This window comes from Melanerpes formicivorus, unplaced genomic scaffold (genome assembly GCF_026170545.1).
Source record: "Melanerpes formicivorus ecotype bairdi unplaced genomic scaffold, bMelFor1.0.p_v2 SCAF_142, whole genome shotgun sequence".
Taxonomy (NCBI): Eukaryota; Metazoa; Chordata; class Aves; order Piciformes; family Picidae; genus Melanerpes; species Melanerpes formicivorus.
In genome coordinates, this window is record NW_027142494.1 from 246,772 (window position 1) to 272,061 (window position 25,290).

The 25,290-nt window shown below is 56.3% G+C and overlaps 1 protein-coding gene and 1 pseudogene across 1 annotated transcript in view; one reads left to right on the forward strand and one right to left on the reverse strand.

Annotated features, from left to right (window-relative positions):
- Positions 1-2,899: 2,899 nt before the first annotated feature.
- Positions 2,900-25,290, reverse strand: part of LOC137456875 (zinc finger protein 184-like) — a 102,106-nt gene continuing 79,715 nt past the window's right edge. The window contains exon 2 of the mRNA XM_068168563.1: positions 2,900-4,003. Coding sequence (XP_068024664.1) covers positions 3,044-4,003 — 960 coding nt within the window. The 3' untranslated portion in view covers positions 2,900-3,043. The remainder of the gene's footprint in view (positions 4,004-25,290) is intronic.
- Positions 22,308-24,362, forward strand: LOC137456874 (zinc finger protein 271 pseudogene; annotated as a pseudogene).

Sequence of the window (25,290 nt, forward strand, 5' to 3'; positions counted from 1 at the left end):
ACAGGACACTCCAAAGGAAAACACTGTGAGATCTGCCCAGATGCTGGATGCTGAGGAGTGGCAGGGGGTGGGGGAGAGAAGGGGCAAATTCTTAGGCTGGTGGTCACCTCTGGTGCTTTGGAATTTCACCCCTGAGGAAGTGTAAAATCCTCCCCAGCTGGGGAAAGGTTTGGGAAAAGTCTGTTGTCAGTCTGAGAGACAGAAATCACTGCAGTGTGCTTGGGCCTGGCCCATGCTTCTTGAGCCCTTCTCATATCTGTGCAGAGGGCTCAGGGGCAAGAGAAGGTCTCTGGATCTACAGACAGTGCCACAGGCATGGCAGCTTTGTCAGAAAAGCAGCCTGTGCCAGGATCAGCTGCCCCTCATAGTGAATGGAGCTTATGACCAGGATTGTGCCCCAAATATTACCAGAACATGCTTCTGTGTGTGTGACTCAAACCCCCTTTCTCCCCCCTATCTTCTGGAGTCATTTGGGGGGGACCTTGGCACCACTGAGTCCAGGTAAACAATCTGCCTGGGTATGTTTCCACCCCTGTGCCGCGCTGTCAGGACTCTAAACACATCACCAAGGAAAGATTTCATGACGTTCTCAGCTCGTGAGGAAGCCAAACCTTTGCTTTATAGAATTTGGGTTCAGGTAGTGCTGAAACTGGCCTGGGTTGAGGGTTTGCCGGTCACCGACCAACCCCTCCCCCACTGCTTTTCCAATCAGTTTCAACTCTAAATTCTAGAACTCATTTGGTTCCTCTGAAGTGCCCAGGCACAAACGTTCTGCAGAGGTGGTTCCACCAACCCAATACTGCTGCCTGTGAATGGAAACTAAATCCCCTGCTGCATAGTTTGTATATCAATAGACTACCAATATATCTATTCATTGATATCCTTGCTGCTCATTCCTCAGGGCACATCTATAACACTCCTGTAGGGATAAAGAAGCCTACAAGGAAAGCAGCTGATCCTGCAAAGGACCAGGAGGGATCAGGGTCCCTATGGGAATAAGAGAAAGAGCCAGGGCTGATGGCTTGGTTCTTATCTCTGGCTTTGGAAGATGGCCAAGGACAAACAGTGGATGAAACAAGCAGCAGGCCCCAGCAAGGCAAAGGAAATCTCTGCTTCTCTGTCCAGGCCTGTGTTTCAGCTGTGAAGGAACTGTCCCAGGAGTTCCATCAGCTCCAGAAGAAGCTTTTATTCCCCACCTGTACAGTCCTGTGTTTCAGCCATGAGGAGCAGCTGCTCCCCTGTCCAAGGGAGAGAATCTGGGAGGCACACACCACAGCACACACTGTGCTTTACTTGTATGACCATGGGGAGGACGTGAGGAAGTGGAAGGGAAAACCCAATCCAGTCCTGGCTGCAGGAGTCTGTGACTTACAGGGGAATTGTCCCCCCAGAGATGCTGCCTCAGGTTCCAGTGGGAAATGGCCTAAGAAGAGCAGGGAAGCTGAAACTGCTTCTGGTCCTCCTGAAGGGACTCCTAAAGCGTCCTCACAAGATGCAAGAGCCCCCAGGAAGAAGTAGAAGGGTTCTGCCTCCAACCAGATGGAAGGGAGAGACAAATTGGTTTGTTGGACCACACAGAACCAATGGTCTGGCAAGTTGAAGCCATGAGAGGATAAAGCTTTAGTAGATACAGGTGCCCAGAATGTTCTGACACCATCAAACCACAAGGGGTGGAACCCATCTGTGTTTCTGGTGTGACAGGAGGATCCCCACACCTAGATGTGTTGGAAGCTGAGTACTGGGATGCAAGCCACAGTTTGCTTTCACTTGGAGGTGTGGAAGGAGTCACTGGACTCAGACTGCCCCAGAGCTGGAAACACAGCCCCAGCATTTGCAGCATTTGGACTGATCCAGACTGTGCTGGAACAGAGTGGAGCTGCAGAGCACCTGCAGTGAGCAGCCCTCTGTGTACCGCAAAGAGACCTCCTGTGGAGTGAGAATGGACAGTGCCTGAGGTGTGCTGCTGATTGCTGCTGGGCATGGTGCAGATGGCACAGAATGAGGACTTGGGAATATCAAAGGTTAAGTTGGAAATTTGCTGCCATTACTCCACACCATCCTGCCTCATGCCACCTTCACAGGGACAGTGCTGGCTGGAGCAAAGGACTACAGGGCTTGAAGTTCAGATGGCAACATGAGAGGCTTCCTGTTCTGGTTGCTGCTGTTGGGTTCTGGCTCTCAGATGCTGGCTCTTTGCTGAGGGGGAGGGCTGCAAGGGTTTAACTCCTGGCTGATGCTGCTCACTGCTGTGCTTCTTTCTGCAAACAGCCTCAGGTCAGTGTGCATTATGGGATCTCTTTTGGATTCAACTCTTTTGTTCTTATCTCAAGTCCTTATCTCAACCCAGAGGGTTTTTTGGTTCCTGTGTGTGTTATTTTTCCCTCACTTCTGTTTTGGGGGGAACAGGCAGCTTAACCTCTTCTCAGCTCTTCAACCTGTTCCAGCCCCAGAGTGGAAAGCCAACAGAAGCTTTCTGAGTTCTTCCAAAGATCTCCATGAGCTTCCCCCTACACCCTCCAAAGATCCGAAGAGTCAGTCCTAGGACCATCCAAATCCAAAACACTTAAGGTCACCTGAAAGCCCCTGGAGAATGCCTCTGAGCTGCCCCTCAAGACTCCTCTGAGAGCCTCATCGTCCCCTCCCTGAACTGAGCACACAGCTCCACCCCATCGCTTGGGAGCAAATGGCCCCAAAATTCATTGAGGCAGAGATATCTGAAATAAAAGCAAACAGACAGGATTTGGGTAACTTTTGGGTTTATTGAGACAATTGGTCAATGGACAGAGGATTTCTTACCCCAGGGAGACACAAAGCATTTGGGAAGAACCAGACAAAGCCCTGGCAAAGCCCTGCCCAGCTCCACTGGGAGCTCCAGCTGTGCTGACTCAGCACTGTAATTGTTCTCATTAACAATAATTGGTGTTCAGAAAAGCAGGAGGTGCCCCCTCCTGGTGCCTCCAGTCCCTGAGAACTGCAAAGGAAAAAGGGATGATTTTGGTGCTGGAAAGGCCCTCTCAGAGGGGTCACAATTACCCAACAGATTCTAGGTGGATTTATGCCTCTGCTCCAGTGCAGCCTGCTCTCTGGTGTGGGTGCAGCGGTGCTTGTTGAGGGATCGCTTCTGGGTGAAGTTCTTGCCGCAGGCAGCACAAGTGAAGGGTATCTCACCAGTGTGGGTGCGGCGGTGGCAACTGAGATAGCTCCTCTGGCTGAAACTCTTCCCGCAGTCAGCACAGGTGAAAGCCTTCTCACCAGTGTGGCTGCGGCGGTGATGAATGAGATTGTCTCTGCGGCTGAAGCTGTTGCCACAATCAGCACAAGTGAAAGACTTCTCACCAGTGTGGGTGTGGCGGTGGCGACTGAAAGTGGCCCTCTGCCTGAAACTCTTCCCGCAGTCAGCACAGGTGAACGGCTTCTCACCAGTGTGGGTGCGGTGGTGCTGAATGAGAGTGCCCCAATGTCGGAATGCCTTGCCGCACTCAGCACAGCTGAATGACTTTTCGCCAGCGTGCACACGCCGGTGCTCTGTGAGGTGTCCCCGCTGGGTGAAGCTCTTGCCGCAGTCGGTACAGCTGTAAGGTTTCTCACCATTATGGATGAGTCGGTGCTGGATTAATGCAGTACTCGTGGTAAAGCTCTTGCTGCACTCAGCACAGGGGAACAGATGCTCTCCAGTGTGGATGCGGCAATGGATGGTGAGAGTGGAGCTGTGTTTGAAGGTCTTGCCGCAGTCCCTGCAGCTGAAGGCCTTCTCACTGGTGTGGCTGAGGTGGTGTTGCCTGAGAGTAAAGATATGCCTGAACCGCTTCCCACAGCTGTCACAAGAGAAGGGCCTCTCTCCAGTGTGGGTGCGGCGGTGCTGGGTGAGATTGCTGCGCTGGGTGAAGCTCTGACCGCAGTCAGCACAGGTGAACGGTTTCTCTCCAGTGTGGGTGCGGCGGTGCTGGGTGAGCTCAGAGTTCCAGCGGAACCTCTTGCCACAGTCACCACAAACGAAGGGCCGGGAGCCAGGCTGCGCGCAGTGGTGCTTCACTAGCTCTGAGCCACCTGGGAAGCTCTGCCCACACTCAGGGCACTGATTCAGCTCTTTCGGTGACACTGAGGGACCTGCTCTGGCTTCAGCCTCCTCCATACATTCCTCCCCCTCATCCTGCTCACCTTCATCATCATTATCCTCCTCTTCATAGTTGTCATTCTCAACATCATCCTCCATCTTCTCCTCTTTTTCCTCCCCATCCTCCTCTACCTTGGCACTGCACATTGGCTTCTCCAACTTGATCTCTGGGTGCTGCTTCTCCTCCCAGCTCTTGTCTGGGTCCTTCTGTGAGGCCATACTGTGGCAGGGAGGGGTCACAGCTCTGCAATAGGGAAGATGGAAGCACCTGAGCCCAGGACCTCAAACCCTCAGATCCTGCCTGGGTCATGACACTCCCTGACTCCCAACACCCAGCTAGAGGAGAGAATGCAGAGGGGACCTCAAACCTTCAGTTTCTGCCACAGTGTGGGCACAGACCTCTAATACCTGTGCTGAGACCCCAGGTTCCTGTGATCAGTGCCCTGAGGTACCCTGGGACTTACACATGGTCTTGTCCTACTCTGCTCGAGCCTGGTGGCATTGGCAGGGGGGTTCCTGGTCCAGGCCCTGTCCTTTGATCTCCCCTGGCTCAGACAATGGAGGCAGCAGCACTGACCAAGGAAGAACAAACCACCTCCAACCTTCTCCCACCACCTTCCAGATCCCAACCCCCAAACATCACCTCCTGCTCACAACACACTCCCAGCAGCCTGGAGCATTCCTCAACTCCCACAACACCTAATGTGCCTCAGAGCTCCTGGAGAGGTGAAATATGCTGCACAGGAGGAGGTGGAGGCTGGGAGCTGCCCTTGGGGCTGGGGTCCTGCTGTTCACCCACTCTGGGTTTCTTACCTCTTGGGCTGCTCCAAGGGGCAGGACTGCAAATTCTGCTCTTCCACAGCACACAGGGGCAGGGATGATTGAGAGTCCACTCAGCCCCTGACAGAGAGAAGCAAAGGGCTCAGGGGAGAGCACTGATCTGCAAGGGATGACTCAGCACTGCCCAGGACCAGGCAGCACAGCTCAGCCTTGCTGGGGGCAGCTCCCAAGACCAGCAGCACAGCCACAGCACACAGCCAGGGCTGATCAAGATGGGAGACCTCAACAAGGTTGAGGCCGGATGTGAGGAGGAGGTTCTTCCCCATGAGAGTGGTGAAGCCCTGGAATGAGTTGTCCAGGGAGGTGGTTGAGGCCCCATTCCTGGAGGTGTTTAAGCCCAGGCTGAATGAGGCTCTGGCCAGGCTGATCTAGTGTGGGGTGTCCCTGCCCATGGCAGGGGCGTTGGAACTAGATGATCCTTGTGGTCCCTTCCAACCCTGACTGATACTATGAGACTATGAGACTAAGTGCAGGCTCAGCTCCCAAGCCCAGCACACAGCTGCAGGCCAGCACCACAACACAGCTGCCTCCACACAGCCTCTCCCAGGCCTTGCCTAAAGCTTCCTCCCACTGCCTGCCCAGACCTCTGCTGCCTGCACCTGCCTTTGCCAGCAGATCTTGCTCTGGCCACAGCTCTCCTCCCAGGTCCTGCCCCCACCCCACACACTCTGTGCTCACCTTTGACCTGCACACACCTCTCTGCTGCCCACTCCCCAACAGAAGATCACAGCAGCCCTCAGGACACACACAAAAGGAGCTTCATGATCTCTGCAGATGCAGCAAAGGGGGAAGGGACTTGGGCAGCTTCTTGATAAATCTCTTCAGCCCTCACAGGGATGCTGAAGGAGTCTCTGGCTCCTGCCCAAACCTCACACCTCCAGCACCCTTCACACACCTGCAGCCCAAAGAGACTCAGTGGAAAGGGTTTGGCTTCCTTCTCTCCCTGACCATTTTTCTCAGCTGTCTCTCTGCAGTTCCCTGGATCTGCCACTCCACATCCCCAAGAGAAAAATGAGGTTGGATGGGAGGGCACAGTGCCCATGGGCTGCTGTTCATCTCCCAGCTGACACATGCAGAGCTGCAGCACAATTCACTCCTTTCACCTCCTCAAATGCTGCCAGATACTGTCATTCCCTGCACACTCATTTGCTACCTGGGCCCTGGATCCTCTCCCCTTTTTTGGGGGACAAGGCCTAATTCCTGCCAGACCACTCCCAGGCCCTTCCCTCATTCCCAGCACATCCATGGCCCTGTTGCCTTGGCTCTCCCATGGCCCTGTGTCCCCCACCTCCACTGCCACTGCAGCTGGAAGGGTGGAGTGGGAAATGCTGTGGCTGAGGAAGCATCTAAGGAACTGGGCTGGAAGCAGCAGCACAAGAATGGAAGGGGGCTGAGACTAAAGGCTGGGATCAGCTGGAGGGCTGAAAGAACAGCACCAAGCCAAGGGGGGGTTACAGATGAGGGCTGGGGAGGGACCCTGCAGACACCTCAGGCAGCAACTGATGAGAGGAAGGGGGACAGAGAGGGAGAGAGACCTCAGGTGACTCCTGCCATGGGGGATGGCTGGGCTGTGTGGCTAGGAGCCCTGAGTGCCTGCTTGGGCTGTGCTGCATGTCAGGAGGGGTCAGGGGACTGTCCTGAGCCAGGCAGGGTTTGGGGCTTGGAGCTTCTGGGGTCAGCTGCTGCCAGCACCATTGGAGGTAGGAGCCAGGCAGAGTCACACAGCTGCTGAACTAAGCCCTCCCACCCCCTGCAGCCTTCACCCTCCATCTCTCCATCCAGTGCTCCAGCTCCACTCACTTGCTGCCCTCTCAGAGTCCCCAGGGCCCCACCAAGTCTCCAGGGGCTGATCTACACAGCCAGTAGGGCCCAACAGTAGCCCCTGGATGAGAGCATGGAGGAGAATCCCTGTGGTGGGTGGAAGGCACTGGGATGTCTCACACCAGAGAGTAGAGACCTCCAGAAGGGACAGCAGAGTCCAGAGGGACACCACAAAGTGTCATCTAGCTTAGTTCATTCCCACAAGGCCTGCACCCACTCTCTACAAAGGAACAGCACAGGATCTCCAACCTCCTTTGCTCTTCCTCTCTGCTCCCAGGAACATCTTCTGGGATCTCTCTCTGCAGAGGAGCTTTGAGGCCTTGGCAATGCTGCCAACTGCAGCCTGCAGCGGCCTGGCTCACCTGGGAGCTGCCTACCAGAATCTGTAACTGCAGCTCTTGGGTATGGGGGGAGGAGGGGCAGAGAGGCATGGAGGAGGGGGAAGGCATTTGGGGCCTGGGGTTCTGGCCTGCTTTGGTGGAGCTCTGGAGGAAGCTTTGGCCTAGGGAGGTTGCTTGGCTCCCGTGGCCCAGGCACACTATGGATTGTTGTGGATTGGATGCTTTGCACTGTAGGATGCAGCTCTGAACAGCACAGCCATGGAAACTGCCCAATTCCATCCAACCCTCTGGCCACAGCTTGGCATCAACTCCTTTCACAAGGCTCAAAGAGAGCCTCTCTGGCTCTTGAAACCTAAGGCAATACCCTGCAGAACAAGTTGGAGGAGCTCAAGGGGACAAGCTGCAGAGGGGGCCCAGGGCAACCTCCTGAGCTTCAACAAGAGCAAGGGCAGGGTCCTGCCCCTGGCCTGGCACAATCCTCACAATCAGCACAGGCTGGGGGAGGAGGGGATAGGAAGCAGCCCTGCAGAAAAGCACTGGGGGGTGCTGCTGGACAAGAAGCTGGACAGGAACAGACAGGGGGAGCCTGCAGCCCACAAGGCCAAGGGCAGCCTGGGCTGCACCAAAAGCAGCAGGGCCACAGATGGACAGAGGCCATCCTGGCACTTGGCTCTGCTCTGATGAGACTTCACCTGCAGCACTGCAGCCAGCTCTGGAGCCCTCAACACAGGAAGGACAGGGACCTGATGGAGAGGGCCCAGAGGAGGGACACAAAAGTGATCAGGGGCTTGGAGCAGCTCTGCTACCAGGACAGGCTGAGGGAGCTGGGGGTGAGCAGCCTGGAGAGGAGAAGAGAAGGCTCTGGGGAGACCTAAGAGTGACCTTCTGGTACCTGAAAGGGGCTCAAGAAGGCTGCAGAGGGACTCTTTGCAAAGCCTGCAGGGACAGCACCAGAGGCAATGGCTTCAAACTAGAGCAGAGCAGATTGAGATTGGAGGTGAGGAACAAGTTCTGCACCAGGAGCCTGCTGGAACACTGCAACAGGTTGCCCAGGGAGGGGCTTGAGGTCCCAGCCCTGCAGAGGTTCAAGGTGAGGCTGGACAGGGCTCTGGGCAACCTGAGCTAGTGCAGGATGTCCCTGCTGACTGCAGTGGGGCTTGGACTGCAGCACCTTTGCAGCTCCCTCCCAACCCAAACCACTCCAGGATTCTAGGAGTCTAAGGGCAGCCTCCAGGGAGAGCAGGAAAAAGATGAGGCAGAGGAGGACAAGGAAGAGGACAAGGAGGAGAAGAACCAAAATCCCTTCCTAACTCCTCCAAACCTCTGCCAAATTCCTGGAAAGCTCTTCCAGCTCTGCAGAGTTCATTCTGAAGAGAGCTGAGGGAGTTGCTAGGCTCAGGGATGTCTTGCACACTCTGCACAAATGCTCCAGAAGCTTTCCAAGTGCCCTCAAAACCAGCAGCACAGCTCTGCTGCCACACAATGCCAGGCTGCAAGGGACCCCAAGGCTCAGCTGCTCCAACCTTGCCAGCTGACACTGCACTGGAAAGGAGCTGGCCCAGCCCCCTGCCAAGCTGAGCCTTCCAACTCTGCCCTGGGGAGATGATTCCAATGGCTGACTGGCAGGGAAAAGCTTTTGCCTCTGCAGGGCACTGCTCCACTTCAGCTCAACTCTTGCAGCAGCTCTTTGAGATCTGCCTTTGGAGCACCACAAACTGAAGCACTGCAGTGCAAAGCAGCTCAGCTTCAACTTCCAACTGGCTGAACTCTCACATTTTAAATTCAAGGCAGGAGCCAAGCTCACACCCAGCCCCCAAGCTCAAGAACCAGCAACTAAGGTCAGAATCAGCTCCCAAGCACAAGAATCCAGATCAGAAATGCAGAGCCAGCCCCCAGGCTCAGAGCCAGCTTCTAAGTTCACATCCAGACCCCAAGCTCAAGAACCAGCAGCTAAGATCACAACACTTCCCAAGCTGAGAGCCACTTCCAGATCTCACACCCAGGCCCCAAGCTCACAAGCCAGCCACTGTGGTCCAGAACCCAGATCAAATGTGCAGACTCAGCTCCCAAGCCAGCAGCTAAGGTCAGATCCACTTCCAAGCTCAGAGCCAGCCCCCAAGCTCAGAGCCAGCCCCCAAGCTCAGAGCCACTTCCCAAGCTCAGAGCCAGCCCCCAGTTTCAAGAGCCAGCCCCTAAGCTCCAGAACCAGCAATTAAGGTCAGAACACTTCCCAAGCTGAGAGCCACCTCCAGAGCTCACACCCAGCCCCCAAGCTCAAGAGCCAGCCACTAAGGTCCAGAACCTAGATCAAAAGTGCAGACTCAACTCCCAAGCCTGCAACTAAGGTTACCAAGCTCAAGAACCAGCCCCTGACCTCACAGACAGGCCCTGAGATCAAGAACCAGACCCCAAGCCCAGAGCCAGCAACTAAGTTCAGAACTGCTTTCCATGCTCAGAGCCAGCTCCTAAGTTCACATCCAGGCCCCAAGCTCAAGAACCAGCAGCTAAGGTCAGAGCCAGCCCCCAAGCTCAGAACCACTTCCCAAGCTCAGAGCCAGCCCCCAATTTCAAGAGCCAGCCCCTAAGCTCCAGAACCAGCAACTAAGGTCAGAACCACTTCCTAAGCTCAAGAACCAGCACCCAAGCTTCAGAACCTAGATCAAAAGTGCAGACTCAGCTCCCAAGCTCAGAACCAGCAACTAAGATCACAACCACTTCCCAAGCTCACACCCAGCCCCCAAGCTCAAGAAACAGCTCCCAAGCTTCCAAGCCAGCACCTAAGGTCAAAACCCTTTCCAAGCTCAGGAATCAGCCCCCAGGCTCCAGTACCAGCAACAAAGGTCAGAGCCAAGCTCCAGAGCCAGCCCCCACAAGCTCAAGAGCCAGCCAGTAAGGTCAGAACTACTTTCCAAGCTCAGAGACAGCCCCTAAGCTCATAACCCGCCCCCAAGCTCAAGAACCAGCCCCTGACCTCAGAGACAGGCCCTGAGGTCAAGAACCACACCCCAAGCCCAGAGTGAGCAACTAAGCTCAAAACCCCTTTCCAAGCTCACACCCAGACCCCAAGCTCAAGAGCCAGAAAATAAAATCAGAACCACTTCCCAAGCTCAAGAACCAGCCCCTGAGCTCAGAGCCAGCAACTAAGGTCAGAGCACTTCCCAAGCTCACAGCCAGCCCCCGAGCTCCAGAACCAGCACCCAAGCAACCTAAACCAAAAGTGCAGACTCAGCTCCCAAGATCAGAGCCAGCAACTAAGGTCAGAACCACTTCCCAAGCTCAAGAAGCAGCAACTAAGATCAGAACAATTCCCAAGCTCACAGCCAGCCCCCAAGTTCAAGAGCCAGCCCCTATGCTCCAGAACCAGCAACAAAGGCCAGAACCAAGCTCTAGAGCCAGCAACCAAGGTCAGAGCCATTTACAAGCTCAGGAACCAGACCCTGACCTCAGAGACAGGCCCTGAGGTCAGGAACCACACCCAAAGCCCAGAGCCAGCAACTAAAGTCAGAACCCTTTCCAAGCTCACACCCAGACCCCAAGTTCAAGAGCCAGAAAATAAAACCAGAACCACTTCCCAAGCTCAAGAACCAGCAGCTAAGGTCAGAACCACTTCCCGAGCTCACACCCAGCCCCCAGGCTCAGTCAGCTGCCAAGCACAAGAATCCAGATCAGAAATGCAGAGCCAGCCCCCAGGCTCAGAGCCAGTTCCTAAGTTCACATCCAGGCCCCAAGCTCAAGAACCAGCAGCTAAGATCAGAACCATTTCCCAAGCCCACTCCCAGCCCCCAGGCTCAGAGCCAGTGTCACAACTTTGCTTATTTCAAGTTCCCTTCATTGCACTTCTGCTAAGTGTCCAAATTGAAGCAGCCAGAGAATGCTTTGCCCTGGAAGGGACCCCAAAGAGCAGACAGCTCCAACCCCCTGCCATGCCCACAGACACCTTCCACCACACCAGGCTGTTCAAGCCCTCATCCAACCTCAGCCTCAGCACCTCCAGGGAGGGGGCAGCCAGCACCTCCCTGCCCAACCTGCTCCAGCCTCTCACCACCCCCACTCCAAACTATTGCCTCCCAAGCTCCACTCCAAAACTGCACTCCTCAACCATCAATCCAGTCCCCCTCAGCCCATCACTCCCAGCCCCTCACAAAACTCCCTCCCCAGCTCTCCTGCAGCCCCAGCAGCAACCACGAGGCTGCTCCAACCTCTCCCCACAGCATTCTCCTCTCCAGCCTCAACAGACACAACTCTTACAGCCAACCCCCACAGGGGAGCACCCACAGCCCTCCCACCACCCCCATGGCCTCCTCTGCACCCCCTCCAACAGCTCAACCTCCTGCCCCTCTTGGGGGCACCACAGCTGCACACAGCACTCCAGCTGGCAGCACACAATGCTGCCAGCACAAAAACCATTGCAGCAAAAGCCTCAACCTGTGCTCAGCTGCCAAACCAAAGGGACCTCAACTTGGCCACCAGAGAAAGGACCAAACTCAGCCAAGACACTGAGCCAACACCCAAGGCTGCACAAAACAACCATCAGCAGAAGCTCCTCCTCCCCTGAGCCTTTCTGTGCTCAGGAGGCCTGCAGAGAAACTGAGAATCACTCTGCAACCCCCCAGGGAATCTTTGTGCCTCAAGAGCTTGCAGAGCACAGAGGCCTTGGATGCCACCACCCCCAGCACAGCCAAACCGCCCCACAGCTGACACCAGCCCCAGGCGCTCCCAAGCTCAGGCTCAGCACAGCACCCACGCCTGACACCCCCACGGCACCCAGCACACAGCCTGCCCACAGCTCCCCCCCGCGCCTGGCCCTCAGCCCAGCCACTGCCCTTCAGCACAGCAGCCGCCCGGCACCTGCCAGCACAAAGCCTCCAAACCCCCAGGGCTCCCCCACACACCCCCACAGCAGCCTCTGCTGCAAGCCACACCCCACGCTCACCACCACCTCTCCTGCACACCGCAGACCCCACAGCCGCACAGAGGTCCCCACAATCACAGCGAGCCGCCCCCCAAACCGCACAGGCCCCAAGCGCCAGGCTTGCAGAGCTCCTCCGGACCTCACAGACCCACCCCCACCCTGTACCCCACGGATCTCCCCCGGATCCCACGGACCAACCACGTATGCCCAGAAGACCCCAACCAAACCCCACCGGTTCCCCCTAGACCCCTGCAGAGGCTCCCCCCCGCCCCAGCCCCACCGACCCCTGCCCCACGAACCCCTCCCCAACCCAAGCGACCCTCCCGACCCCTCGCAGCCCCACAGAGAGCATTCCCTGATCCCCACCCCACCACCCCCAACTCAGCCCCACAGACTCACTCACCCCACCTGGACGGCAGGACAAGAGCGAAGCAGAGAAGGAGGAAGAGCTCAGCGCACAGGGAGCCGCCGGCCCCGGCAGGCTGCTGGCGAGCAGAGAGCGCTGCGAGGGAGACCCCGGCCCGGCCCCTCCGGCTGCTGCGGCCACGTGGGACGGGGAGCGGAAGCAGGGAGCAGTCTGGAATGGAAGCCCCGCCCACGGCCGGGCAGCCGCAGCCAATGAGAGGCGGCGGGAGCGCGGCAGCTCCTCCCCCTGGGCGCTGCCGAGGTACAGCCAGGAGCTGCCCCTGCCGGCCGCGGCCGCCATTGTTGCTGCCCACGGCCGGGCAGCCGCAGCCAATCAGAGCCGCCGCAACAGCCCAGGCCATGTGAGTGGCGCTGGCCATGGGGGTGCAGTTTTTCATTCTTTGTGTATGCCTTTTGCAAACTGACAATGGTTGCCCTGGGCTGAACTGAAGCTCTAAGAGCTACAGGACAGACAGTGCTGCTCCTATTGCAGTGGAGGACACTGCCCTTGAAACCTTGCCAGACACTAACACGGCTCCTAGCAAAGACACCTTGGTAGTCACAGTCAAAGCTGTGGCATCAATGAAGCCATTCAGCAGTGGCCTGAGGGAGGCACAGGTAGGTTACAAAGCAAAGCAGCTAAGACCTCTGCTCTCTTGGACCACTTGTAGCTGCAGGATTAAGGGAGAGAGGTTTGAGTTCAGGCTCAGAACCACACAGAAGATCCTTTCTGGCTGCAAACAGAGCAGTGGCACTTTCAAGGGAAGAGTCAACTTCTTGGGGGACAACTGCCTGTTAGGTTTGTGCTCAGGTCTCTGTAATGTGGACAGAAGGAACATGGGGTGATGGCACACAGATCAGGAGGTCGTTTAGGTCACCCTCATGCAGCTGCTGGGGATACCCAATCAGTCAACCAGGACAGTCTGAAATGGTTTACAGACCAAAACAAAGAGCTAAGCCACTGAGAGAGACTGCTGGGATGACAGAAAGCAGCTTTAGAGAAGGAGAACACAGGACAGGGAGCAAATCTTCCATAATCAAGAGGTGGAGCTGGATGGAGAGAGAAACCTTAGCTGCTGGCTCCCAAAGACTACAAAAGGCACATTTGATGCTGCACAAGAAGAAACCCAGAGAAGCTGGGGAGGACTTGACAGCTGGTGCTCCACAGTCATGGAAATGTAACTGAAATGCATTGGGGTTTCAAACAACATCACCTCCCTGCCCCACAACATCTGGCCCCCAACTGAAGTGCTGTGGATCACTGCTGTCAAGAGTGAAGGAACAGAAGCAAGCTTGCCCAGACCTGAGCTGCTATTTGAATCAGGTTCATGGACCAATGGCTGGAGTTACCTATTAGCAGGGACTGAGACACTGAAACAGGGGAGCAGTGGAAAACCAAATTGCTGCCAACACAACACATGCTGCATGAAAATCCAGCACACAGGGGCAGAGCTGTTAGCCTGAAACCAAACTTCATACAGGAACAAAACCAAATCCACTGGCACAGGTAACAAGAACTAACAGCCCCAAGGGAAAGACACTAAGAGGAGATGGGAAGTCAATGTTGCTGCAAGAGGCCAGCTCCAGCAAGACATCAAAATGATTGTTAGGCAGCAACAGACTCAATCAGCACTGGTAACAAGCCCAACCCCGGGGACACTGCAAACGGAGCCAGGAAATAGCTCTGCAGAGGTGGGGTCACAGCGATTGCTAGATCCAGACCCGGGACAAAAGGCACAGGAAATGACCTTGCTGCTGCTGCCAAATACCCAACAACCCAACCCAGACTCCTCACCCTCTGGCGCATCAGAACTGAAACCAGAGACTCCCTTTGGATGCGAGGTGCTGGAGGGCGAGCGGCAGCTGCCGGCTGCTGAGCTGCGGCGGGGCGGGAGGGGCTGCGGGGCCGGGGAGCGCTGGGGGCGGCTATGGCTCAGGGACCTATTTGTGTCTCTGCCCTGCACCAGCGCTCTGGGCTCCTCCAAACCCCTCCTCAAGCTTCCTCCTGCGCCCCCAAGTCCTCTCTCTCCAGCCTGCAGTCAGAACTTTCTTCCTGAGCTGCCTTCGGCTCACAGCCTAAGGCAAAAAGCTCAAAGCCAACCTGAGACCAAACCAATCTGAGTGCAACCCGAGAGAGGCTGCTGCGAGGGCTGGAGGCAGCCCCAAGATGTTCCGCAGCAGGCAGTGGGAACCTGGGGACTCAAAGACAAAGGCAGGAAGGAAAACCTCAAGGCTGAGCTCCGCACGCCCCGCGCAGCGCCGGGGCCCAGCAGCTCAACGCTCCCCGGCTCTCAGCATGCCCCGGGGCCCGCCCAGACCCTTCCCCGCTCCGCTGCCGCCGCCCGCAGCGCTCCGGCACCGCTGCCGCTCCCTTGGGCACTGCTGTTGGCTCTTTCGGCTCTGGGGGGAGTTGTACAGCTCAGAGAGAGGTGAAGCTGATCCACAGCCATCGATATCCCCACGGAGCCCTTTGCATCGCCCCAGCACACTCCCACCCCCAGTGCCAGTGCCAGCCCCGCCTGGTGCTGAGTGCGGGCAGCAGGGCTGGGATGAGAGTTGCACTCTGGACCCCGTCCCTCCCGGCCGCTCTCTGACACCTCACCGCCCCCCCCCATTGCTGTCCCAATGCACATCCTGCACAGCACAGACTGCAAACAGCCAAGAGCTTCAGGAGCCAACCCCGCGGCCCCCAGCCCCGCCGGCACCCCCCCTGCCCCTGGCCAAAGCCAAACAGAACAATTCCTCACCCTCCCCAAGCCTGCCCCAGCCCCACGGAGCCCCCTGCCCCCCGCGCCCCTCCCGACCCCCAACTCCGCACACGCCCCCGGCAGCCCCACGCAGCCAGAGCCTTCCCCGCTGCGCTGCCGCCGCCCTCAGCGCTCCCCGGCCCCCTCAGCCCCTCCCGCCCCGCCGCAGCTCACCAGCCGGCAGCTGCCGCTCGCCCGCCAGCACCTCCGGCACTTCTCCCGCGCTCCGGCCCCGCTGCCGCTCCCCACGGGGCAGCACCAATGGCGGCCGCGGCCGGCAGGGGCAGCTCCTGGCTGGGCCTCGGCAGCGCCCAGGGGGAGGAGCTGCCGCGCTCCCGCCGCCTCTCATTGGCTGCGGCTGCCCGGCCGTGGGCGGGGCTTCCGTTCCAGACTGCTCCCTGCTTCCGCTCCCCGTCCCACGTGGCCGCAGCAGCCGGAGGGGCCGGGCCGGGGTCTCCCTCGCAGCGCTCTCTGCTCGCCAGCAGCCTGCCGGGGCCGGCGGCTCCCTGTGCGCTGAGCTCTTCCTCCTTCTCCTTCTGCTGCTCTGCTTCGTTCTTGTCCCGGGGTCCAGGTGGGGTGAGGGAACCTGTGGGGCTGAGTTGGGGGTGGTGGGGTGGGGATCAGGGAATGCTCTCTGGGGGGCTGCGAGGGGTCGGGAGGGTCGCTTGGTTTGGGGAAGGGTTTGTGGGGCAGGGGTCGGTGGGGCTGGGGCGGGGAAGAGCCTCTGCAGGGATCTAGGGGGAATCGGTGGGGTTTGGTTGTGGGACTTCTGCGGATATGTGCTTGGGGGTCCATGGGATCCGGGGGAGATCGGTGGGGTACGGGGTGGGGGTGGGTCTGTGAGGTCCGGGGGAGCTCTGCAAGCTTGGCGCTTGGGGTCCGTGCGGTGGGGGGTGTCGCTGTGATTGTGGGGAGCTCTGTGGGGGTATGGGTGGTTGGGGCGGAGCTGTGGGGTAGGGCAGAGGTGTGCAGGGTCGGTGAGCGTCTTCTGTGCTGTTCTCGGAGGGGTCTGTGCGGTTGCGGGGCCGCGGGTGGGGTTGGGGTGGAGGTCTGTGGGGTTCCTTGTGGCGCTGTGCTGCTGCCTCCCCCTGGTGGGGGCAGCTGCAGGCCCCCTTTGGCTGCTGCTGTGTTGCAGGCGGAGCCATTGGTGGGCTGCAGGGGCTGTCCCTGGCCCTGTGTCCCTGTGTCCCTGTGCTGGGGGCTGGGCTGGCAGCAGAGCTGAGGTGGCAGCGGCGCTGTGGGGGCTGCTGTGTGCAGGAGAGGTGGTGGTGAGCGTGGGGTGTGGCTTGCAGCAGAGGCTGCTGTGGGGGTGTGTGGGGGAGCCCTGGGGGTTTGGAGGCTTTGTGCTGGCAGGTGCCGGGCGGCTGCTGTGCTGAAGGGCAGCGGCTGGGCTGAGGGCCAGGCGCGGGGGGGAGCTGTGGGCAGGCTGTGTGCTGGGTGCCGTGGGGGTGTCAGGCGTGGGTGCTGTGCTGAGCCTGAGCTTGGGAGCGCCTGGGGCTGGTGTCAGCTATTCTTTGCTGTGGAATGAGATGGGAAGGGAAGGAAATGATTTCTGCAAGTGATCAAAGCAATTGCAGTGCTCTGCAAGTCTAGAGCTCCCTGCAAGAAGGCTGCAGTGAGGTGGGGGTTGGGCTCTCCTGCCTGGTTTGAGGTGCTAGAAGGTGAGAAAGTGGCCTGAAATTGTGCCAGGGAGGCTTAGGTTGGAGAGGTGGAGTTCCCATGCTGACAATGTTGGAAACAACTATCAGATGTAGTCACCCAGACTGGTGGCTGCCAAATCCAGTTCCTTGAAGCTTCCCCAAATAGCAGGATCCTCATCTGGCCTGGGGGCAGCTGGGTGCATCTCCAGCAGTTAGAAAGATTAGTTTGCAAAGCCAGTTCCTGTCTAACATTTCAGTACCTATTTCCTTCCCATCCCTCAGCAGTGTTCACCAACAAACAGGCCACAACTATCAATGCAGCTTGAGCTGCAGGGGGCCCTGGGATTGGAGTTTCCATTCCCCACTGAAGCCTTCTTGCCTGGGGTGTGGTGGATCCAGGCAGCTGGTTCCTTGGTTTCAGTGGCTGTGAAGGCTGTCAGCAACACCTGATATGGTCCTGTCCCCTTGGGCTGCAGAGGGGTCTCTGAAAGAGATCTGACATGGACATAGTCTCTGGGTTCCACATCAGGGCCTGGTCTGTCTAACCCTCTCACCTGGGCTCCAGTCACCTGGCTGGTAACAATGCTCAGGCTCTTACCAATCTGCTGAACTTCCTTGTTCAGCATTGCCTCTCTGAATGGCCCTGGTTCAGAGGGGTCCATAGCTCCTACTGCATGAGGCCTTGCAAACAGGATTTCAAATGGGCTCAACCCCTCTGTCCTTTGCTTGGTTTGATTTCTCAGCAGGGCACTTGGTGATGCTTGTGGCCAAGGGAGGTTTGCTTCCTGCCCAGTTTTGACTGTCTGGGTTTTGATTAAATGGTTCATTTGCTCCACTTGCCCACTGGAATGTGGATTATAGGGGCTGTGGAGTTGCCAATCCATCCCTAAGGTTTTACTTACTTGTTGTAGCACCTTGGCCACAAAATGAGGTCCTGTGTCTGAGGAAACAGCAGCAGGTGCCCCAGAGCAAGGCATTGCCTCTTGTAACACTGTTTTAGTAACCTCTGGAGCTTTGTTTGTGCCACAGGGAAATGCTTCCTGCCAGCCAGGGGAGGTGTCAGTGAGCACCAACAGGTACCTGGATCCCCCTTTCTTGGGAGCTCAGTGACATCCATTTGTTGTCCTGGATCATTTCCTTTGCTAATCTGTGCCAGCCTAACTCCTCTCCTTACCCTGGGGTTAGCTTTCAGGCACTCCTCACACTGTTGCTTACCTGCTCTCCTGGGGTGGATAATTCTTGTGCTAGACACTCCTGAACCAAGTTTCCACACAGGGCTTCCACTCCCCAATGAGTCTTTGCCTGTTGCACCTGAGCAGAAGCCCACAGGTTTGTAGGTGTGATTAACTTCCCACCCAGTGTCCTGGCCCAGCCCTTTCCTACCCCAGTCCCTAAGAGGTCTTTGATTCATTCCTGCTGCTCAATTGAGAGTTTACCATTGGGATCAAATTCTGCCACCTTCCTCCCCTCCCTGGCCACCCTTTGAGCTGTTTGTCTGCCAGTCCATTGCCTCTTTCTTGACTGGTGTTCTCCTGGTGTGCTTTGCAGTGCATTGTGGCTGCCTTGCTTGGCTTTTGCCCTGCTGCCAGCAGCCTCAGTATCTCTTCCCCGTGTTCAATACCTGTTCCTTGAGTTGACAACAGTCCTGGTTCTTCCCACATGGCTCCATGTATCACCCCAAAGTCTTACTTGGAGTCAGTCCATATTTCCTTTGGGAAAGCTCAGGGGCTCTGATCAGAGCTGACATTGCCATGCCTGTGACATCCCAGTTCACTCAGCCTGACCTGATCCAGCAAGAGCCTGCACCTGGCAGCTGCAGCATTTTGTGATGTCAAACATGGCTGCTTCAGTGGGAGGTTAGGGGCGAGCAGCATCTGTGGGCAGCAGTTTAGGGTGCCTCAGGGGCCTGAGCTGGTGTTAGAGCAGGAGCAGCCCCTGGCATGTTTGTCCCAGTTGGGTGACTTTTTGAGAGGCCAGAGGCATTCAGGTGACATTTGCCCTTCCTTGTAGCATCCCTCCTGGCTCTGCCTGAGTTGGTGTTGCGGCAGCCTGGGGCTGGCTTCTGAAACATTTTGTGACATCACAGGTGGCCATGTCAGTGGTCCATCTGGGGCAAGCATCCTCTTTGTTCAGTGCTTTAGGGTTCATCAGGGGCCTGAGTGGTTGGGAGGGCAGGAGCAGGGCCTGTGCAGCTCCTGATGTCATCCTGTCGGCGACATCAGGAATCAAACTCCTGCAGGCTGGGTTTGGCACTAGCAAGCAGCCATTGCTAGAGTACAGAGCTGCACAGGCTGGGGTGCTGAGGGCATTGCCACAAAGACAACACACAGGTGAAATTCCTGGTGGATGCTGATCCAGTGCAGGGCATGAGCTATGCCTGATGGCAACACCTGCTGAGGCTCCATTGGTCAGTCTCTTGCTGGCTTCCATTCAAGCTCCAGCTGCTGTTCAGTTCCCTGTGTGTGTACAGGGGGTGGGTGGTTTATTCTGGGCAGGGGTCTCCCAGCTAGGAGCTGTGCTTTGTAGCATGATAATGAGGCTGGTTTAGTCCAGGACACTGTTTCCCAGGCCAAAGCTGACTGCATGTCATGGTTATTGGGATGAATTATCAAATATGAAGTATTAATAATATTAATTACTTATTACTATTAACATTATCAACCTTTCAACACTCCATATCCACATGCAGTTTCTAGTGTGTGGTCATGGCTATAATTCCATAAAGTGCTGCAGTTTGAGATTTGGAACCAAATTAGAAAACTGAAAAATGCTTTTCAGTGAGAGAACTGGGGTGCAGTCTGCCCTTTGGCCACTAGGGAGCGACTCAACAAGACACTTGGCAGCTGAATACAGCTGGTGAGGCTGGGTGTCAGGCACAAACAATTCAAAGAACCTTTCAGAGTCTTGAACCAATTTTCACTCACCAATTATGGCTCAGAGTATTACCTGGGGTGCTGCTTTTTCAACCCACAGGTGACAATGCCTCATGGGCTGAAGTGCAGGGACTTTAAACAGAGCCCAAATGGATGCTCAATGTGTAAGCACTGAAAAGAGAGGGAGAATCAGAATCAGTCAGGGTTGGAAGGGACCACAAGGATCATCTAGCTCCAACCCCCCTGCCCTGAGCCTCCTCTTTTCCAGGCTAAACAATCCCAGCTCCTTCAGCCTCTCCTCACAGGGCTGTGCTCCAGACCCCTCCCCAGCCTCGTTGCCCTTCTCTGGACACGTTCAAGAGTCTCAATGTTCTAATGCAGCCTTTGCCACCTTCCACCCCCTTGACTTTGGGTAAAGAAAGACCTCAGGCATAAATTCCCCCTGTTAAGGTTTATCCCATGTGGGTTAGGTTGTCTCACACAAGCACAGTGAGTTACATGTACCACATGCACTGTATGAACAGCACACGAGTATGTAAAGCATACAACCATACTCTAACCAGAGTGTACTGCAAAAGCAGTGTGGAGCAGTGTTTGCTCTGAGCCCAGTATTGGTACTTATAGTTTCCACCCCCTGACCAGTGATGGGTCTGTCTGCAGTGTGGCAATGAAACAATTAATGTGTCCATGGAGCTTTGTCATTTCCTGTCCCCTTGCTGGAGAGAGGATCTGTGGCTGTGACATGATTCCCTCAACAGGGAGGTGAGGGAGGAGCCACTCCCTTGCTGAGTGGAGCTGGTTAAGCTGGAGCTGAAGCTGGAAGAGGTGCAGCAGTGAGGGGAGCAGGAACTGAAGCAGCTGTGGAGGCTGGAGCTGGGCTGCTGTCTCAGCTCTGGCTTCTGTTGAGGCTGCTTTTGTGGAGTTGCTTTTCCTGTTTTCAGCTGCCAACACATTCATTCTTCCTATCCCTGCTTAGTTTATAAGCAGAGGAACCTGGAGGTACATGTTATTCCTTCCTCTAATCCTGCAGCTGGGAGCTTCTAATCAAACACCAATGATTGCCAGGCAGCCCCAGGCAGCTGGGTACTTCTAATCAAACTTCAGTTAACCCTTTCCTACTACAGCCCCTCAGTTCAAGAAGGACCTCAGGGAACTGCTTGAGAGAGTCCAGCACAGAGCCACAGAAATGATTAAGAGAGTGGAAGATCTTCCTTAGAAGGCGAGATTGAGGGAGCTGGGGCTCTTCAGCTTGGAGAGGAGGAGACCAAGGGGTGAGCTCATTGATGTTTATAAATATGTAAAGGGTGAGTGCCCAGAGGCTGGAGCCAGGCCCTGCTGGGTGATGCCCAAGGACAGCACAAGGGGCAGTGGGTGGCAGTTGAGGCAGAGGAAGTTCCATGGAAACAGGAGGAAAAAAATGTCACTGTGAGGGTGACAGAACCCTGGAACAGGCTGCCCAGGGGGGTTGTGGAGTCTCCCTCTCTGGAGACATTGGAGACCTGCCTGGATGTGTTCCTGTGTGATCTGCTATAGGTGATCCTGCTCTGCAGGGGGGTTGAACTGGACGGTCTTTTGAGGTCCCTTCCAGCTCCTAACATTGTGTGACTCTGTTACTGCTTGGTATGCAAAGTCAGGCAGTCATTTCTTCACTCCTAACTTTACATGTGAAGCTAGAAATTTACCATTCCTTTATCTCCATGCTCCTGTTACCTTTTGGGAATAAGGAGTGCTTACCCAGGTGTGATACCACCTCCCACTCCTCACCCCTGGCTGTGAAATCTGGAACCTTTGTTAACCCTTTTCCTTTTGACAAAACCTTGGGTGTGTCCTTTTAAGCTTCCTCCTCTTACCCCTGAAAGTTTCATCTTGTAAAGCATGTTCTAATCCTCCATCAGGATGAAACTGCAGTCAAGGCCTGGGAGAAGATACCTGGAGTCCCCTCTTTCATGGGCCTGCCCTGCAGATGTCTACTGGAGGTTATCTGCTTGAGAAGGAGCTGCATCTCTACTGAAGACATCCATCCCAACTTCAGGAGCACTGCCTGTCTGCTGTGCCTGTGCTGCTGGTCTTTGAAGCTGCCTGCAGCAAGGCCTGGCTCTCCTGTAGGACTGTGGGCAGTGCAAAGCCACCCCATGTAGATCAGTCCTTTTGTCTGAGCCCTTTGCTTCTGTCTGGGTGGGGCCCTGTCATTCTCTCTCCATCACCCCTGCCCCTTTGGGAAGGGCTTGCAGATCTGGCCAATTGAACAGAACTCCCCTGCTCTCATCAGAATAGAGTTGGGTTGGTGGGAGGGGTTTGGGAGGGTTGGGCTCCTGGGTCAGCACCACCACCTCCTTTATCTGGGGTAGGGGAGATCAGAAGGCAGGGACTGGGCCAGGAAATGACCTGCCACTGCTGCTGGGCTCAGGAACAAGGTAGATGACCCCCACTAAAAAGCTACCAGGGGCTTCAGCATAGGAACTCAGTGTCTGACCCCCCACACCCAGGCAAGTGTTGGGTGTCAAAGGCTATTTCTGTGTCCAGACACACACAGAGTCCACCCATCTGTCTCTCTCTTATCACTTGGTCCCTGGGGCCTTGCCTGAGGGCACAGGGGTTCCCCTTCCCCTCCACCATGACCACCCAGAAGAACCTGGATAAAAGCCTGAAGGAGAAGAATCACCTGGCAAAGTTGGAGGATCTAAAGTGTAGCCCCAAGGAACAAAAGGAGGAAGACAAAACTGATGAAGACAAAGAGGAAGAGGAAGATGAGGAAGAGGAGGAGGAGGAGGAAGAAGAAGAGGAAGAGGAGGAGGAGGAAGAGGAGGAGGGAGAGGAGGAAGATAAGGACGATGACAAGTACAAGAAGGAGTATAATGAGGAAGAGCAGGGGAAGGAGAAGGACAAAGCCTCATTAGCCCCCTGTGTGCCATCAAAGCAGCCAAATCAGTGCCCTGAATGTGGACACAGCTCCCCACCAAGCTCAGAGCCGATGAAGCACTGCTGCCCCCACCGTGGTGCCCAGCCCTTTGTCTGTGGTGACTGTGGCAAGAGCTTCAGGTTCAGCTCCAACCTCACCCAGCACCACTGTGTCCAGCCCGGGAAGAAGCGCTACATCTGTGCCGGCTGCGGGAAGAGCTTCACTCGCAGCCTGGCACTCATTGCCCATTGGTATGGCCACGCTGGGAAGAAGCCCTTTGCCTGCACTGACTGTGGCAAGAGCTTCCACCGTGGTTCCAACTTCCTCCAGCACCGCCGTGTCCACAGAAGCGAAACCCCACACGTCTGTTGTGACTGCGGCAAGAGCTTCCAGGAGAACTCGATGCTCATCGCTCACTGGCACATCCAAAACAGCCAGAAAGCCTTCAGCTGCAGCGACTGCAGCAAGAGCTTCAAGATGAGCTGCCAGCTCTTCCGGCACCGCCGCGTCCACACCAGAGAGAAACCCTACTGCTGTGCGGGCTGTGGCAAGAGCTTCTGCTGGAGCAGAACCCTCATTACCCACTGGAATGCCCACAGTGGCAAGAAGCCCTTTGCATGTACTGACTGTGATAAGACCTTCAGCCATGTCTCCCAAGTCTCACAGCACCGCTGTGGCCACACCAGCAAGAGGCCGTGCAATCCAGGCACCGCCAATGTGAGTCTGAGCCACAGGGCAGACCACAACCTCAGCAATGACCTCTCTGAGGGTCACAAGCTGCACAGCAGAGAGAAGCCAGCAGCCACTGAAGTCATTTCCAACCCCTGCAGCGAGTGTCAGCAGAGCTTCACCAGGCGCTCAGACCTGGTGAGGCACATGCGGATCCACACTGGGGAGAAGCCATATGTCTGTGCTGTCTGCGATAAGAGCTTCAGCCAGGCCTCCAACCTCACCCGACACCACCGGATGCACACAGGGGAGAGACCGTACCGCTGTGCTGACTGCGGCCAGAGCTTCAGCTCCAGCCATGCCCTCACGCAGCACCACCACACTCACAGCGGCAGGAAGCCATACCGCTGTGCTGACTGTGGCAAGAGCTTCTCTACAAGCTCCACCCTCCTCCAGCACCACCTCATCCACACTGGGGAGAAGCCCTATCGCTGCACGGCCTGTGGCCAGAGCTTCAGACATGGTGCCACCCTCAGAAGGCACCTCGATGTCCACACTGGCAAGAAGGCTTTCACCTGTGCCGACTGTGGCAAGAGCTTCAGCCAGCGCTCCCAGCTGCTCTGCCATCGCCGCATCCACGCCGGCCAGAAGCCCTACGTCTGCAGTGACTGCAGCAAGTGTTTCACTCACAGGGCCTCCCTCAGGCAGCATCGCCTTGTCCACACAGGTGAGAAGCCCTTCACTTGCACCACCTGCAGCAAGAGCTTCCGCTCCAGATCTAACCTCAGCAGGCACATGCACATCCATGCTAGTGACCAGCCTGCACCGGGGACGCAGAAGAGCACTGACCCCAGCACTGCCAGGGTAAACATCACCCCCATGGGGGACCTATTCCAGCAGATTGAACCAAGATCACCTCATTTGCACCCTGTTTTCTCAGACTCTGGGGGCTCCAGCAGGAACAAATGCCCCACTCGCCCCTAAACACCAGTCAGGGATGATGAGAATAATTAACAGTGATGAGTCAGCACAGCCGTCACTGCCACTGAAGCTGGACTGAGCATTGCTGGGATTTGTATGCTTTCTACCCTTTACTTTGGGTTTCCCCAGGCTAAATGCTCCTTTCCTTTGTCCCTTGCCCAGCTGTAATGCTGATAACCTCAACAGAATCTTCTCTTCTTTTGGGTTTCTTTTAGACATTCCTCTCCAAAATGTCTAATTCGTGGGGACATTTTTTTCCTAGGCCAGAGGCTGGAGCTGTGTGCCCAGCTCAGAGGCACCTCTGTCTTCATATTTCAGCCCCATCCTGGGCATTTGGTGCTTTGGGGGCACATGTCAGCAGAGGCTCCTCAGCTTCCTGAAGATGGGGATGTCTGTAGCAGGTAGGACATGAGGATGCCCTGCCCTGCCACCACTGCCAGCTCAGCTACGTGTCTCCCAGGGAGTGAAGCATTGTGATGGGGCTGTCACTTCAGAAGGGAACAAATGTCTCGCTGTAATCCTGAAACCACCCCAAAAAGGGAGTGGAGTGGCCCCCAGCCCCAGCATGTGCCCTGCAGTTCCCCTGATATGAACCCTGACCTAAGAGTTATTAAAAGCAAATAGATTGAGCAGCAGATATTCGTAGTTTTATATATTTATATTGTCCAACCCTCACACTCTTACCCATTTCTGCTTTTCCATGTGGGTGGAGATGAAGCCACAATCTATAGTCCAAGAGGGATCCAGAGACATCAGGGCCTGGAGACAGCTGGGGAGGGAGTCTGGGGCACAGGTTCTTTGCTCCTCTCCCTTTCCATCTGCAGACAGTAACTGGCAGAAAGAGACAGACCCATGCTGTGAATCCATGGCTCTGTGGCTGGTGTCACTGCCACAGCTCTGGGGTCAGACAATGGGATGGGCAGCACAGCACCAGGCTTGCTGGGGTCAGATGGGATTCATCTTTCTCCAAGGGAGAAGAGGGTCTTTGCTCAGGAGCTCTCAGGGCTCAGTGGCAGGCCTTTAAACTGGACTTGAAAGAAGAGGGAGA